Source organism: Neoarius graeffei, chromosome 19 (assembly GCF_027579695.1).
Source record: "Neoarius graeffei isolate fNeoGra1 chromosome 19, fNeoGra1.pri, whole genome shotgun sequence".
Lineage (NCBI taxonomy): Eukaryota > Metazoa > Chordata > Actinopteri > Siluriformes > Ariidae > Neoarius > Neoarius graeffei.
This window is the reverse complement of record NC_083587.1, coordinates 37,255,444-37,274,541: the sequence shown is the minus strand read 5'-3', so window position 1 is coordinate 37,274,541 and position 19,098 is coordinate 37,255,444. Positions and strand designations below refer to the sequence as shown.

At 37.0% G+C, this 19,098-nt stretch overlaps 1 protein-coding gene across 1 annotated transcript in view; it reads right to left on the bottom strand.

Moving 5' to 3' along the window:
* The window catches only part of pou6f2 (POU class 6 homeobox 2), a 173,634-nt gene that overhangs the window by 42,265 nt on the left and 112,271 nt on the right, over positions 1-19,098 (bottom strand). Inside the window, exon 5 of the mRNA XM_060900036.1 lies at positions 7,227-7,364. Coding sequence (XP_060756019.1) covers positions 7,227-7,364 — 138 coding nt within the window. The remainder of the gene's footprint in view (positions 1-7,226; positions 7,365-19,098) is intronic.

The window sequence follows — 19,098 nt, the reverse complement described above, 5'->3', positions numbered from 1 at the left end:
TAAGTACAATGAGATTCAGTGTGCAGTATTTTTCAAATGATAAAAAATGTGGGGAACACTTTATATGAAGGGTCACATGAAATTCTTATAAGCAGTAGTTATTAATGAGAAGCAAATAACACCTACAAATATAAAGTAAGGACATGAGAAAGCTAAATAAAACACTAATAGCCTGAAAATATTGTCGCTTTTAATCATTGTTCCCATTTATTAGCTATAAATAAACAGATAATGTGGCCCCTTATACTAAAGTATTTTAGTATAAGGGGTCACATTTAGTATAAGGTATAAGGGGTTACTGTTATTTACTATTTTTTCTCAGAATTGCATACACAGAAAAGATGAGGTTCTGCAATCTATCTGCAGTTCAGAAGGAAAGTATGTGGGAAAAAAATGTGACAAAGCCCAGAGAGTCTTTCTATGGATTTGAGTATTCAGGTAAAGCAAATCAATCTAGAACTATGAAACGGATTTATAGGACTTTTTACAATAATAAATAAAATGACATTCAATGTATATGGGTATTTTCTTTCTTTCTTTCTTTCTTTCTTTCTTTCTTTCTTTCTTTCTTTCTTTCTTTCTTTCGCAGACCAAATGTCCACACAATTGTAAGTATATCTGAGAGTTTCCAGAACGATGGCAACATTTGGCTGATCCCCATGAAGAAATGAGCTTTTTTTTTTTGGTTGTTGTTTTTTTTTATATACAAAAACTACAGTTTTTATTTCAAAAAATAAAACAGCCAAAAGTTTTCCTTATGATGGCCGCATTAAAAAATATGCAAGTGAAAGGTCCTTACAAGGATAATAAGACAAACGTGTGAGGTTGTGTGTTACTTAGACTATATTGTTACATTGCTCTATCCTGTTGCTCCTTAAATAATTTATTATGCTTTTAATTAATTAATCTACAGTATGTTGCAATTTTAATGCCGTTCCTTACTTCTGATAAAAAGTGTGCATGTATTTGGTTTTGTGTGTGTGTGTGTGTGTGTGTGTACGCACTTCTGATTTTCTACCTAGAGTGTGCGTATAATGTCTGATAAGTAATGTACCCTTGGACACTTATCACACTAGCAACCCTATAAACCATCTAGAGCAATGATCCCCTCTGTGTTGTACTCGTCCACTCCCCCCCACCCTGCTTCATCCCTCTCTCAGTGACATAATAGCAACAGAGTCACATGCCAGAGATCTGTAATTCATCCTCTCCACGGCTCATTTGCCTGCGTTGCTTCGCATTACGCGAAAGATAATTTATCTCTCTCTCTGTCCCTCTTTATCTCTTGCTCTCCTGTGCTCATGCTCTTTATCCCTTCCTCAGCACTCACTTCTGCCACTTAGCATATTTCATTGTGCTGGGTGACGATGCTAGTGTCTCAGGAGCTGCTCTGCTCAATTATTCATCCTCATTGGGCTAAGTGGTTTTACTATTTGTATGAGCAGTGAGGAGATGACAGCCTGCTCACACATGCACAGGACGCCACAGAGCCATTCACTTGTCTCTTGTCTTGCAAATACAGAACATTTTTCACATTAAATTTTGTTCAATGCTATGTAGGATGGATTGGAAAATACAACAAAGAAGAAAGTATCCAACAAAGAACTTCTTTGGTTTCTCATGTCGATTATAAAATCCAAAAAGAATTTTGTTAAATCATTTATTATATAAGAATAAAACATAACAGGGTATGGTGTCATCAGACATTAATCACTGACTGGATGTTATAATGTGGCCTGAAGTGAATGGGAGTTACTGACACCAGCCATGTATTAAATGCTTTATTTCTCTTATACATACTCCAGATTGCAAACACTAACAATATTTTATTTACAGTATAATCATATAGTTCCATTCTTCTATATTTATTTTACATAATATATATTTTTGAATTGTTGAGAGCATCTGACTTAAGAGATAAAAAGATAAAAGAAGGTACCGTTCTTTGGTCAACAACCATTTTCTCTCTGTCTTTAGACTCTGCTTTCTTTATCCTTTGTCTTCTTTTTTTATGGAACATGTTTTACAGTGAAGACTCATCGTGATCATCCTCTCTCTCTCTCTCTCTCTCTCTCTGCTCTTCCTGTGAGAAGTCACTGTTTTGCAACAAATGTCATCTCCTTCTTCCAACCAGGCCAATCTGGAGTGTTCGCCATGGTCTCCAGCCAATATCCCTGTCCATTTTCTCCCCAAACTTAATCCCAAACTTCTAACAAATAGACTAATACTGCCAAAAAAACATCCCACATACTATGTGAACTCAATATTGCACTGAAAACAATATGCCTTATGACACTTTTTCCATCATAAATTGCAGTAGTAACTGGGCAAAACATATCTTAACAATGAGCATTCTCGTGCCTTACATACACAGAAAATCAGCTGAGTGTCTCACACACTTCAGCTTTTTACAGAATGCCAGAAAGTGGACAACAGCGAAATCATCGACCACCTTTCTAATAACAAAGAGGATCTGGCAACAACAATTTGCTGACAAATGATAAGGTTCAACATCAACAAAGCAAGCTCAGCCATAGTTAAACTCACAAACAATGAACAAAAGGCTAAAAGCTTGACACTTCCAGAACTGCTATTTATAGTGATAAAGAGAGAAAGGTAGCATCCACTGCCATTTACCTCTGAGGCTGAACCACAAAATAACTCCCAGAGGCTTCCTTTATATTTATGTGTAAACGGGAGCACACAAAGAGAGAGACCTCTGAACTCCATCTATTTTCTCAGTATGCAGCTTGACTTGATGGATTTATAGCTCAGAGTAAGGACTTGGAGTTGTATTTTAAATTTGCCAAAACAATTCTGTATTCACTTTGCATTCAATCTGTCTTTTTGGTGAAACATTCCTTGAATGCACACTCTGCTCTTTAAACAAGAGAAACCACATAATATAAATATAAATACTCATTTGTGCTCACCGATGTTTCTAGCAGAGGCAATCATGTGAGCAGTTTTACTTTAGAGGACAATCTACTAGATTGAGACTCAGCTGAAGGCAATGTGACTAAGATAGTTCTGGAACCAGGGCTTTACTCAAGCCCAAAAGCCACAAAGACAAACACACAGCATGGCCTTAATGTCTCATGTGAATTTCAGTGCCTTCGATTGTATTATCTTCTTTTCTGTGTCATGTCTGAGGCATCATCTGGTCCTGTTCAGGGCATGTATTAGTATCTTTAATGTTAAAAGCAGAAAGAGGAGAAAGAGGGGGCTCAGGCTCAAAGGCCTACAAGTGTTTTAGAGAGCTCAAACTAAATAATAGGCTGCTGTAATAAGGTCAGGAGCGGAGGCTGTAGCCCTAGGCTTTGACCGTCTCCATGACCTGATTGTGTCAGGCGGCCATGACAGCATGAACGCACAGCAAAAAACACACAGTGTGGTCCATCAAAGCCAGCGTAACGGCGATACATGCAGCCAAGGCCCTGCGGGTGCCTTCAGAAACCAAGTACACGTCAAGCTCATTAGGGATGTTCAGCATCAAGACGCTGACCATGTTCACACACTTGCCTCTACATGCTGAAATGTGTCAGTGTAAGTACACACACGATAAACATACTGTATATTAATCTGTAATCAGATATGCTGTTTAAGAAATTATTATGTGGCATCCATAAGCACATCAGAATTTCTGCATTAATAATACTAATACTAATACTAATACTACTAATAATAATACTTATTATTATTATTATTCCTGGCGACTTGTCCAGGGTGTACCCCGCCTTTCGCCCGTAGTCAGCTGGGATAGGCTCCAGCTTGCCTGAGACCCTGTAGAAGGATAAAGCGGCTAGAGATGATGATGATGATGATTATTATTATTATTATTATTATTATTCGACTCATCATTCTAAAACTTGAGTTAAAATTAAAAGTGTTAGTTGTGGTTTAGGGTACACTGGCCACACACTCTTTCCCTTTAGTATAAGAGGGGTGTGCACCTGTGATAAGATGATTCATTAGATAGGGCTTAGCTATGACAAGCGCCATCGTTCAAGCCTCTGGCAACTGATAAAACAATTCTGCAGCCAGCCCATAAATATGACAAGGTCAGCTGTTTAGCCCACAGTCTACACACTGCAGACCAATCAAACCATGACATTCAGGTTAAGAACATAGAAAACTGGGCCGCTGACCAATCATGCTAATCACACTCACATCCGACTTTCAGATCAGAACAGACTAATGTCTTCTTATCCAGTTGGGATCAGACTGAAAAGGTTAATATGTGAATAGGGAGGCAGATGGTATATGCTTAGAATAAATACAGTGGTGCTCGAAAGTTTGTGAACCCTTTAGAATTTTCTATATTTCTGCATAAATATGACCTAAAACATCATCAGATTTTTACACAAGTCCTAAAGGTAGATAAAGAGAACCCAGTTAAACAAATGAGACAAAAATATTATATTTGGCCATTTATTTATTGAGGAAAATGATCCAATATTACATATCTGTGAGTGGCAAAAGTATGTGAACCTCTAGGATTAGCAGTTAATTTGAAGGTGAAATTAGAGTCCGGTGTTTTCAATTAATGGGATGACAATCAGGTGTGAGTGGGAACCCTGTTTTATTTAAAGAACAAGGATCTATCAAAGTTTGATCTTCACAACACATGTTTGTGGAAATGTATCATGGCACAAACAAAGGAGATTTCTGAGGACCTCAGAAAAAGCGTTGTTGATGCTCATCAGGCTGGAAAAGGTTACAAAACCATCTCTAAAGAGTTTGGACTCCACCAATCCACAGTCAGACAGATTGTGTACAAATGGAGGAAATTCAAAGTTATTGTTACCCTCCCCAGGAGTGGTCAACCAACAAAGATCACTCCAAAATTAAGACATGTAATAGTCAGCGAGGTCACAAAGGACCCCAGGGTAACTTCTAAGCAACTGAAGACCTCTCTCCCATTGGCTACTGTTAATGTTCATGAGTCCACCATCAGGAGAACACTGAACAACAATGGTGTGCATGGCAGGGTTGCAAGGAGAAAGCCACTGCTCTCCAAAAAGAGCATTGCTGTTCGTCTGCAGTTTGCTAAAGATCACATGGACAAGCCAGAAGACTATTGGAAAAATGCTTTGTGGATGGATGAGACCAAAATAGAACTTTTTGGTTTAAATGAGAAGCATTGTGTTTGGAGAAAGGAAAACACTGCATTCCAGCATAAGAACCTTATCCCATCTGTGAAACATGGTGGTGGTAGTATCATGGTTTGGGCCTGGTTTGATGCATCTGGGTCAGGACAGCTTGCCATCATTGATGGAACAATGAATTCTGAATTATACCAGCGAATTCTAAGGGAAAATGTCAAGACATCTGTCCATGAACTGAATCTCAAGAGAAGGTGGGTTATGCAGCAAGACAACGACCCTAAGCACACAAGTCATTCTACCAAAGAATGGTTAAAGAAGAATAAAGTTAATGTTTTGGAATGGCCAAGTCAAAGTCCTGACCTTAATCCAATCAAAATGTTGTGGAAGGACCTGAAGCGAGCAGTTCATGTGAGGAAACCCACCAACATCCCAGAGTTGAAGCTGTTCTGTACGGAGGAATGGGCTAAAATTCCTCCAAGCTGGTGTGCAGGACTGATCAACAGTTACCACAAACGTTTAGTTGCAGTTATTGCTGCACAAGGGGGTCACGCCAGATACTGAAAGCAAAGGTTCACATACTTTTGCCACTCGCAGATATGTAATATTGGATCATTTTCCTCAATAAATAAATGACCAAATATAATATTTTTGTCTCATTTGTTTAACTGGGTTCTCTTTATCTACTTTTAGGACTTGTGTGAAAATCTGATGATGCTTTAGGTCATATTTATGCAGAAATATAGAAAATTCTAAAGGGTTCACAAACTTTCAAGCACCACTGTAGTTCTTTTACAGTTTTCGGTAACACTTATTTTCATGGTATCTTAACAAGACGTCCATAACATGCACATAAGCATCATACAAGTCTTATTTATTAAAAAGAAAGAAACAAACAAAAAATACAATTTATATCAAAACCTTTGAGCTGACATTAGTGATTTCATTTTGCCATTTATTTATATGCTTTTCTTAAAAGTTGTTTTTACTAACAGCATATTCACTACGCTTTCAGGCAATAAAGTATTTATTCCATTCAATTTCATTGAAATATTAGCTTCTTCACATTCTAAATTCACACACACAAGTTCTAAAGACTACTCTAAATATAAAGTTGCATTGAATCAGTGCTTCATAAGCTTTGACTCCACTCCAAATGGGCCAAGAAATTCCACTGCTTCAATGTAATGATATAAATCATAAAAGGTATGATGACAGGGTCATTAGTTCATAGAAATTGTCTCTTCATGAAGTTTCATGAAGTGCTCTTAGTGAATATGCCCTTTACATAAAGTGTTAACTACACTAATTTACTAACTTGAACAAAGTTAGCATCACCATTCCTTCAGTTCCTGATATAACTGACTGGAAAAAGTGCACACACTTAATAATGTAGGATACACTTAATAAATGTATCCTACATTATGTATGAAATATAATTTCAGTAAATTAAATTAAGTAAATTAAACAGCACAGCCTAAACAATTTCAATCATACTGTATGGAATTGCTAAATAACTCAGGAGGAGCATGGGGGGGGATTTCACAGACCAACATATTTAAATTAACCCCTTCAATGCCCTTGGACGAGTCACGTACGTCATGAAATCTTTTACCGCTGTGCCTTATAACGGAAAAATGTTTTAGGCATTGACTATAATTCATATGTGCCACTGTGAAGTAAAAGTAATGTGCCATGTAAGGTACATAAAAGGAGGTGTTTATGACGAGTAGCGTATGTCATAAGGCACAGCGGTAAAAGATTTCATGACGGGCATGACTCGTCCAAGGGTATTGAAGGGGTTAATGGCAGAATTGCCACTTACATTGCCACAAGTAAAATATGTACTGTAAGTTCAACAAAAAGTAAACAGGTAAATAATGGCTCGTTATAAAAACTTGTTAAAAAATACATACATTTATGAACCTCAGTTTATTGAAGTAACATGGACATAATATCAATATGTAAACGCCACATAAGGCCATAAGCTTATTAGTGAACCAAATGATACTAATTTCAAACACATACTGGTCAGTTTTAATCTTTGAGCCTAAGTGATCTGATCCCCTCTGTCTGTGTCTACATAAGGTTGAATATCTGTGTGTGTGTTACGTTACTGACCTGTCCCTGTGCATTGGTGACCAGTTGACCTGTAACGCCCTGCAGGCTCGGCAAAGCAGTATTCCCAAACACTTGTGATCCTGCAATAGAGCCCATCGTTGCTGCTGCTACTGCTGCCTGGCTGGCTAGTGGATTGAGCTAAACAAAGATAAGGAAATAAAGACACTTGATTACAAATCTTTTTCCCCAAGTTCTCCAGGTTATTGAATGTCTAGTCAAACTGATTGGTTTTGTGATAAAAATCTGGATGATGCTTCAAAAACATGAATTAACTAAAAAAATAAATACACTATAAAGCCCTGTGCATACATGGTGCAATATTATCATGGTTTTGCTGACTTCATGTCCTGTTTCATATCCCATGTACGTATAATAAATCTGGTTTGTCCTTACATCTAACGTCTCTTTCTGCCTTGCCTCAAGCATCCTTGTACAAGTTACACCTATACCTGGGTTCCTTCGCAACTATAAGTCTAGCTTAATTGATGTACCTAAATTCTAACTAACAGTAGACCAACATTGAATTTATAAGTCTTTATTTGGTTAATCGGCATTCTTTTATATACACAATAATGTTTCAGCATATAGAGGTGATCACAGAAATTAGGCTAATAAAACAGAACTTGTTAATGGTTTTAACAAGTTAAATGTTTTACAGTCTCCATTTCACAGCTTACAGTTTATAGGCCACCTTATGTAAGCCTCCGTCCTGTAAGCTATTTTCTTCCTTGTTTCCCTTCCTTCCCTAAAAAGGGTGTCCTGTCTCTTCTCTATTCCCCATGGTTCCCTTTTTCACACTAATGTCCTTACACACACACACACACACACACACACACACACACACACACACACACACACACTTGTGCAGAGCTAATAAATCAAGCTAACCTTCTATCAAGTCATGTGCATGGTTTGCTATTTGGAATCCTAAGAGGCAGACTGGAGCTTTTTATTAGGTTGCTTAAATAGATCAAGAGCTCACAGAGTCTGCGCATTGAGTGTCCAATTACTCTCCACAATAAGGGAGTAATAGAACCAGTGCATGAAGTGGAGAATGGATAGAGAGAGGCAGAGAGGCTTTAATGACAGAATTGGAAGCACTGATTCCATTGATTCTGATATCAGTTAATATCTTATTTAAAGTGTGACCAAACCAGGACCAGACCTACACAAAATCAAAGGATGTGTTTAAACTTGAATGTTAAAAATGTTGTTTTTTTAAGAGCATGTGTTATAGGATGATTAAAACAGTAATTATAACTACATCAGTGGCATCGCTAGCTTTAGAGTCTTCTAGTCATGAACATGTAAGTGCAAAAATAAGGCATGAGCTCATAGGCATGTACAAGACATATACTGTATTTGATACTTTTAAGACCATTGATACAGGTGGAACCTGAGCTAATAAGGGTTAGGGTTAGGGTTAGTAGTGGTGAGATATCCAAACAAATCATGTCCTCTCTCTTGTTTTTAAAAACCAAGTGGCATTTTCGCAATGATATATATTTGCATGTACAACCCCAAGTCAGAAAAAGTTGGGATGGTACAGTATGTGGAAAATGAAATTAAAACTGAAAATAATTATTTGTAAATAATATTTGACCTGTAATGCTCTCAAAACAATATAACAGCACATTACTGATGTTTTACCTCATGAATTTTATTTATTTCTTTCAAAATAAACATGGTGGTGTAGTGGTTAGCATGGTCGCCTCACAGCAAGAAGGTTCCGGGTTCTAACCCAGCAGCCGGCGAGGGCCTTTCTGTGTGGAGTTTGCATGTTCTCCCCGTGTCTGCGTGGGTTTCCTCCGGGTGCTCCGGTTTCCCCCAAAATCCAAAGACATGCAGTTAGGTTGACGTGGGGTGGCCTTGGGCTGAGGTGCCCTTGAGCAAAGTACCAAACCCCTGACTGCTCCCCGGGCACTCCGGGCTGCCCACTGCTCTGGGTGTGTGCGCGTGTGTTCACTGCTTCAGATGGGTTAAATGCAGAGGATGAATTTCACTGTGCTTGAAGTGTGCATGTGATGAATAAAGGTTTCTTCTTTCTTATTATTATTTCAATTTTGATTCTTGAAACACATTAAAAACGGAGATGGTAAAACGTTTACCACTTTGACATTCTTTCTTATATGGGCGGCACGGTGGTGTAGTGGTTAGCACGGTCACCTCACAGCAAGAAGGTTCTGGGTTCGAACCCAGCGGCCGACAAGGGCCTTTTTGCGTGGAGTTTGCATGTTCTCTCCGTGTCTGTGTGGGTTTCCTCTGGGTGCTCCGGTTTCCCCCACAGTCCAAAGACATGCAGGTTAGGTTAATATGGGACGGCCTTGGGCTGAGGTGCTCTTGAGCAAGGCATCGAACTCCCAACTGCTCCCCGGGTGCTGTTAGCATGGCTGCCCACTGCTCTGGGTATGTGTGTGCTCATTGCTCACGTGTGTGTGCATGTGTGTGTTCACTGCTTCAGATGGGTTAAATGCACAGAGGAAATTTCACAAGTGTGTGATGAATCTTTCTTTCTTTCTTTCTTTCTTTCTTTCTTTCTTTCTTTCTTTCTTTCTTTCTTTCTTTAAAAGATGTCTAGGGATTGAAGACATCAAGTGATGAAATGTTTCCGGTGTTATTTTGTCCCACTCTTCCTGTGCAACAGTACAGATTTGTTGTCATATTTTTCATTTCAAAATTTGCCACACATTCTCTATTGGGGACAGAGGGAACAGGCACCCTCTTCTTCCACAGTCATGCCTTTGTAATGTGTCCAGAATGTGGTTTTGCATTGTCTTGTTAAAATCTTCCTGGAAAAGATGTCGTCTTGAAGGCACATATTTTGCTCCAAAATCTCAATGTTCTTTTCTCCATTAATGCTGCCATCACAGAAATGTAAGTTACGTTTACCAAGGGCACTTACACAACCTCGTTCCATGACAGACCCTGGCTTTTGGACTTGCTGCTGGTAACAGTCTGGATAGTCGTTATGTCTTTGGTCAGGAGAACATGGTGTCCATTTTATCCAAAAAAGACCTGTAACACTGATTCATCTGACCACAATACACGTTTCCACTATGTGATGGTCCAACCCACATGCCTCTGAGCCCAGGCAAGCTGACGGCATTACAGGACACAGTTAATATAAGGCTTCCTTTTTGAACAATAATATTTAACTGGTATTTCTGGATGTAACACCATAATGTAGTGCTTGATCAATGTTTTCCAAAGTAATCCCAAGCCCATGTGGTTATATCAGCTATAGATGAATGATGGTTCTTAATGTAGTGCTGTCTGAGGGATTGGCGCTCATGGGTGTTCAGCTTAGGCTTGCGCCCTTGCCCTTTACACACCAAAATTCTTCCAGATTCCTTGAATCATTTAATGATACTATGCACTATAGAAGGTGAAATATCCAAATCCCTTCCAATCTTTCTCCATGGAACGTTTTAAACATTTCAATAATTTTCTCACACATTTGTTGACAAACTGGAGATCCTTGGCCCATCTTTGGTCCTCAAAGACTAATTCTTTCCTGGCTGCTGATTTTATACCAAATCATGATTACAATCACCTGTTGATGTCACCTGTTTCAAATTATATAATTATTTAATTGTTTTACATCATTACTAGCCCTTAATTGCCACATCTCAACAATGTTTTTTTTTGGAATATGTTGAAGGCCTAAAATATATATTTGTTAATATATATTAACAAATGAAATGAAGTTGACCAGACAAAACATGAAATATCTTGGATTCATACTGTCTGCAATGAAATACAAGTTAAAGTAAATTTAGAAATCACTGCTTTCGTTTTTAATTTGTATTTTCCATACCATCCTAACATTTTCTGATTTGGGGTTGGGATTTCATTATATATTTAAGTAAAATAGCCAATTTAGTGTTGGGTAACAAAAACAGTGAACATCCACAGAACTCCCCTGTAAAAACAATAGCTTGAAATCAATATAAAATAATGTTTTGCATCTGTAAAGTTCAAATTTTATTAGTAATATTTGTGCCTGCATGAAAATAGACCCCTTAATCATTTAACACGATAGCACCAATTAACAAGGAAATGTTATACATACCATATTAACTGTATAATAACCAATTTGGTTGTACATTTGTACAGCTTTTTGTTTTTGTTTTGTTCATCGTAGCTCTACATGAGTCATATCATATTAATTTTGGCTAAAAATGTGTGTTCTGCCATTATACTAAATTAGAAATTGTAGTGCCGATACCAGATGTACATTATAGACAAATGTGTCTTCAGCATTATCAACTGCCACCTTTTATAAGATTATTTGATGTTATTCTCTTATCAAATATGAAATAATTAAAAATGTCATATTCTCATAAAATACTGAAAATGTGGTCAAAAATATTTTGTATACTTATCTTAATAAATGGTCAATTTTAAGAGGGTTAGGGTAAGGGTTGGTATTTTGTCTATGCCAAATTAACCATTCTATAAATTGCATAAAGGGTAAAAAGTGTAATATGAAAAGGAGTGTCAGGTTATATATAACTGTTATATCGGCATATCAGACACTTGATGTTATGAGTCACGGGAGACTTTGGATTGAGTTTTCATAGCTTAATCTACATTTTTTTTTTTCAAATCAAACTGATTCATGTAAATAAATAACTATTTTAGAATATAACTGAAGTTGTTCTGATGAAAAATATTGAGATCTTAGTGGTTGGAATGATATTTAAAAAAAACAAAAGTCAGAAACACAGGTGTCAATTTCAGTTCAATTAATTGGAATTGTTTATTGGATGTGGCTCACACAGTTTTTTCAAGGTTATCCTTGAAAACTGTGAATATTATTATTTATATTCTTTAATATAAACACTAGTAGGCCCTACTTTTGAGAAATACAAAGGCCTACAGAGCACAACGAGGATATTAGAAATAATCTTTTATTACTTTTTTACTGAGTGAACCAATTTAAAGTTTTTTTAAAACCTAATTAGCATAATTAATGCTAATTACATACTAATTTGCATAAATTGTTTTTATTAATTTTTCATACTTTGTATTCAGTATACAACCATCTATGTGCCTGCCAATTTCCATGTAAATATCTTGAAAAATAGAAAAGTTATTAAGAAAAAAACATTTGATCTCATTCGTTAATAAGGCCCATTTTGGACCATGTGATCCTAATACATAATATTACGCTGGTTTTCTAAAAATTAAGCATTTTTTTCAATCCTTGATTTGTAATATCTCAAGAACGGATAAACATTTTAATTCTGTTAAAAAATATATGTTGTTCTGCATTCAATTCTGAAGTCAGTGAGAGCAGTTTCAAGCAATTTGGATTGAATTAGAATTTTCACCTGATATGCCTACAGTTATATATAAAGATATATCTTATATAAATATGTTTGCCTTCCCTATCTCTCTCTCTCTCTCTCTCTCTCTCTCTCTCGGGAAGGAATCCACCTTTGTTAAACTGAGACCACTCAGCAGCCATTTATCTTTTATCATACCACACTAGCGATGTATTACCAGGCTTTCTGAAATCAAATGATGAGAAAATGCCACAGAGCGATCAATACTTTTTCATTGACAGTAAAGGTTAAGCACATTAAGAATGACATCGCATTTGTCTTATGAAATCATATTTCATGTTGGTGGCCTGAAATTGGATGAGATTGATACCATGTCCCCAGGACTGAAAGCTATTTTTTTTTAACTCCTAATCACAGAAATCATCTTTTCTTTGTCCAGCGTTCCTTCGTCCTTCAGCAAAAGTCAAGTGCCTGTTGATAATATCAGTGGCCTAAATGTTAAGAGCAATGCTTTGCATCCTTGAATACTTTACTGTTTGGCAATTGTGACAACTAAATGCATCAAGAAGCTTGAGGAAGTATACCTGCTTCAACGCAGGTAGTGAAACACACAGAGGTGTGAGTTATAGCAGATTTGAGTTATTGTGGAGTTGAGTCACTACTTGCTAGACTCATAAAAATACATGTTCAGGTAATGGTTATTTAGAGCGATGCCACTGAAGAATCATTTTAGGTTTCTTCAAGAACTTTTTTTTTTTGCCACAGGAAGCTGAAAAATAATCCTCCACAAAAAGTGGAGACATAATGATAACTTTCCACATAATGATAATGGTACACTGCTCTACTAATAAAATGGTTAAATATCCCTCAATTAAAAAGGCTCATTATAAAATCAAAACATGACATCACAATCTTTTTTTTTCTTTTTTCAGTTTACCCTTACAGAAAACCACATCAACTCCACATGATTCACACAATTTTTCACATGTGATTTGAGTTGTATTTCACAAATTTTCACATGTATTATTTGTCGATTGCCCCAGCCCCCCTCCCTCAACCATGTGATTTTTTTTTTCGCATGATTCAATTAATTCCACATGTTCTCATGTTTTGCTTGTGGTTTTATATTTCAGATCTGATTTTTTTTCCACATGTATGGAATGTATTTTTGTTTGTCCACATGTGATTTTTTACACTTCATTTATTTTCACGTTCATTCCTGACATGTAGGGCATGTGGTCACAATGACATTAATAACCTATGTCATATGTGTTGACGTGACTTGGGTACGGCTAGCGTTAGGGTTATGGTTAGGGGTTAACACAGATATGATCCCAACTACCTAGCCAGATCTTCTAATGTTTTACAGTATGATAGTTCCTTATTAAGCTTGTCACTTCTATATTTGGTGTCATGTGCCTGTTGTGCTAAATTTTTATAAATGCTGCTACAGCTTGTAGAAAATGTTCAGGACAATATGTAAGAGGCATCTTTGTTAGATAGTTAATTATGTAGCTAGAAACGTTTGAACAAGTGTTGCCAGGCAAAACAAACCTCGCCCGGTAGCACTTTTTTGTTTGTTTGTTTGTTTGTTTGTTTTTAAGTGCAACTAAAGGGCTCTTCAGAAGAGCTAAGATTTCCTTACATATAATTATGTAGTAAATCTGTAATAACTATGATTTTGACCTTTTTGGGGACCTTGACCTTGACCAGATGACCCTCAAAATGTTGGAGGTTCTATTTGAGACCAACGCCCATCTATCCTGAAAGTTTCATGAAGATTGGTCCAGCCATTTTCCTGTAATGTTGCCAATAAAAAAAACAAAGAAACAAACATACAAACAAAGAAACCACACTGAAAACAATACCTCGCCCCCGGTGGACTCCATCCCGGGCGAGGTAATTAACATAAGTTAGCTAGCTACTGAACCTAGCAAGCTACTGAATCCCCAACAGCATGTGGCTAATTTATCCAGCTCAGTTACCATTACCTTTGAAATATGATGATGATAATTAAGGTGTTGTTCAATTCAGCATAGTTCACTTGATAAATTAACAGACAGTAATTGTTCAAAAATGCATTTCTCAGAAATAGGATAGTTTTGGATTGGTTCTGTCAATTGTAGACATGTAAAAAATAATTTATGAAGTAATTATTCAAGTCTTTTTTCTCATTTAATCTTACTTCTCTTTACTACTCTTATTTACTTACTACTTAATATTGATTTCCTAGAAAGGTCCTTACATGCAATTATTAAATAGATAGATAGATAGATAGATAGATAGATAGATAGATAGATAGATAGATAGATAGATAGATAGATAGATAGATAGATAGATAGATAGATAGATACTCCCTCCCCTCTGAGTGAATGGTATATCAATTTATTAGAATATAAATATGTCGGGGGTGTCGTGGCTCAGATGGCTAAGGCGCCATATACCATAAGTCCGGGGACCCGGGTGCGATTCCGACCCGAGGTCGTTTCCCAATCTCTCCCTGTCTCTCTCTCCCACTCATTTCCTGTCCTGTCTCTACACTGTCCTATCCAATAAAGGTGAAAAAAGCCCCAAAAAAATCTTTAAAAAAAAAAGAATATAAATATGTCCAGATCCCTTTATTATGTTAATTAATATAATTTAGACCCGGTGTAGATGCACAAGTGCTAATATGTACTTCAGCAAAAACAACAGCAGGAGGTGGGTGATAATGCTAAGACATGAGTAGAAGAGGATTGCAGAATTTGAGTCTGAACAGGTGTTTTTCCAGGAGGCTGACTCGTTTCAGAGAGGTACAGCGAGGCAGGAAACGATTAGTTGCCCCATGCATTTTTACTGATGACATGGATGTGTGTCACTAAAAAGGCCTTATGCTTACAGACAGATCACAGAGAATTTACAGGTACAGTAAAACACATTCCTTCCTTCTCTCCTTTCTCTCCTCTCTAAAAAGAGATTATAAATGATGAAATCAAAGAGTACAAATCTGTGATTTTATGGCATTAAACCTTACTATTTAGGCATACTTTAATATGAAACTCAATTTTAAGGATGTAACAAATACAGAAATTAAAATGCAAAAACAAATGTTGCCCATATAAGCAAATCCAAGTTAAACAGAGTTATTATCTATATTGCTGTTTATTCAGTGAGGGGAAAAATCTCTCTCTCTCTCTCTCTCTCTCTCTCTCACACACACACACACACACATTTTGCACCCCTTGCCAAAGCGGATGAGTAAATTTTAAACTCTATTAAGTTCTGTGTGGTCTGCAATGGTCGTTTGACCGGCACGGTCAGATGGAGCAACAACCCATGTAATCTCCAGAAAGAAGGAAAATGGCTCAGTGTTAGCACACAGAGACCTCTGCACATCTGAGTAAAGCTCTCCAAAAGCTAGAGTCCATTTTCTGTCTTTTCTATTCACACAAACTCTATCACTTTCACTGTGAACACAATCCGATTCAACTGGCCTTAAGGTGACTGCTGTAGATGTTCATGATCTCAGGGAAACCGGAGCTGTTTTTAAGATTTTTTTTAAAGCAATGCTAACTGCATTAGCCCTGTGACATAAGTGGAGATCGGTTTCAGAAAGCTTGGCAGTCTTCAAAAACTGATGATTTAATTTATACAAACTGTATATTCAGTATTACTTTATTTGGATAATCTGCTTTAGGCACATTACTCAGTTGACTGTCATGAACATCCTAGTAACTCATTTTCAGCAACAAGTCAAATAAGGTATAACTGTCTTTTAGTATGTCACAAAATATATCAGTCAACTAAACTGTGATAGGACAAGGGATAAGTAAAGATACTATATATGATCTACAAAACATCAACAACTAAAAACTGTTCACATATTGTTTAGGTTGGTTGATGGGTGTTAACCATCTAGTGAAGGTTTGTTGACAGTTTGTCGAGTACCTATATATTGGACCTAATAAAGTGTAGGTACAGTTTTACAGAATCCACTTTGGCCACAATTCCTATGAAATCAGAAGACAGAATGCATTATACATGCATTTACAATGTGTCATAGAATACATAAACATGGTTTTTAAAAATCTGTTTTTGTGGAACATCTGCTGTACAAGTCCCTGTGTAAGTGACTATAGTTACTACAAGTTACTATAGAAGCAATAACATATTCCATGTAAGCAGGGGCACCGCCAGAAATTTTGGGCCCCATGAAAGATTAGAATTTTGGGCCCCCCAACTTTGCCCACCCTCGTCACAATTGCACTATTGTCATTATTTGACTTTTGATAGCCCATGGACCTTGAGTTTGTGACTTTGTTATTGCATTTTATGTATTAACCTACCAGGGACAAGTTTGATGCATTTAAATGAACTCCATACTCAGTAGCCTTACAAATGTTACCCATAAAAGACAGGAAACATCTTATTATAAATTTATTTCAAAGTGACATGGAGTGACATTTCAATTTGATCAATTACGTACGTATTTCTTCATATGTTGTAACCTCTATCCCTCTTTTATGTGTGCTGCGCTTTCTCCAGCTCCTCAATTTGAAACCAATGGTTTAGAACGTGTGAACATTCCACACACATAACTATGTCAAACACTTGACTGGTGTCCGTTATTAGCAACACTTTAATCTAGCAAACTGTATATGGCGCTCGCTCATTAAAAACTTCAATCCTAAAGCATTTATGGGTTGTATTGCTGCTTACCTCCTTCTCCAAAGGGGGGGTTCAGTGGTTTGGTAGGGCGGAGGTCCCCCTGAGGCTGAATCTGTGCATATTTAGGGCACCCCATTAGTTATGAAACTAGTTATTAGCACTAGTTATTAGCCACGTTCATACTGTTAATTTACCATTCGCTAATATTTTGAACACACATGTGAGCGATAGCTACCTTTCTTTGGGAAAAACTGAGTGACCAGTTGCCTGCCTCTCCGGTCCCTCTCAGCTTTCAGCTGCCTTTCTTTACGTTTTTGACAGCCACTCTTCATATTTAGCGATCATAGACTGTACGCACTCCACTGCTGGCTGGCTGGCTGCTGCACCGCGACACAGCAGCAAGTAGCGTTGCACTGATCAGCACACAGATTTAACGCATCGCGCTTCTACCAGAACTGGACCGTACCATTTCGCAAAAGGGGGAGGGTTAAATGACAATATGTTGAAGAACTCAAGAAATAGACAACCTTGTTCAATTAGCTCATTTTACCAGATGGAATATTGCATTGTTGTTATTTCAAAAGTCTTATTAAAATCATTAAAAGCATATTATCAGCCCCTTAAAGGGCCCCATGGCAGTGCTGGGCCCCTAGAATTGTTCTAACCTTTCCCCCCCGGCGGCGCCCATGCATGGAGTACATTAACATAAACCTTGCAGTCAGAATATTAATCTACACTTTCTGACCAATCAAAAATGAGAAATTAGCAGTGCTGTGATAAAGTAGGTGATAATGTTTGGCTTAAACCTGTATTTTTCAAAAAAAATTAATTAATTTTAAAAACCCTACTAAGTATAGTTAGATGCATAACACTTTAAACAGCATTGGTATATGAGATTGTAAAGTATACATGAAAAAAAAGTAGTAAATTTTGTAATATGTTTATAAGAATATCACAGACACTAGTGTTGTTAACACAGAATATCGGTACAGAAAGAGCCTGTATTACAGTGCATTACAATATGCCTGTCTATAAAGTCCTTATGAACAGATATTACAGTTTGTTATTTATACTGACTTTTGTAAACTCACATACCCATGATTTATAAAGTGCTTTGCACATAATCATACTGACTTAGGAGAAAATTATAGAGGCTTTTGTTAAAGTATGGTATTTATATGGTACAGTATATAACATATTATAAATGTACTTATAATGGATTATGAATCTCAGGATCACATCCAAATGAATATAACAAAAAACATTACAAGAAAAAAAATAGAAAGGAAGTTGGTGTGTTGAAAGAAAAAGTTGATTTGCAGTATAAATTATGAATGTGTCATTTAATATCTGCACAACTGTGAGTGTTTGTTGGAGTTGTTATGGTCAGGGCTTCTTGTTCTGCTTCAGGATATTTCCTTAACCATAGTAGTACATATCAATGCACTGTTTTTGCTCACTTTTTTAAACAGCCACCATATTTGTCCATATCTTGCTCATGTCCTTTCTCTCTGCTCTCCCTCTCTCTCCCTCTCTCTCCCCTTTTCTTATGACAGAGTCAACATGCTTGCTCTCCCACTGCTCATCTCTGCAGACTTCTTACCATCTTGTACAAAAACCTCACCCTCATTTTCCCCTCTGTTCTTCTCTGTGTCTCTTGGCATGGTCTATGCCTTTACAAGGGTACATCAAAATGCCATTAAAACCTCTATTCCCCAAGCTTGACTACCAGCAAGCTACTGCTTCTTAAGTTCAACTGCTCTGGCTGTATGTTAAGAAATAACCAATGTAAATAAATGTAGTGTCTGTGCTCTGCATGCCCAATCAGGCAAGTACTCTTCAAACAACACCCTTTCACCACCACTATTTTGGACAGCTGGCAGCCACATGGCCAGTGGAAAACCAAGAAGCATGTTGAAGAAAACCAACTTGGT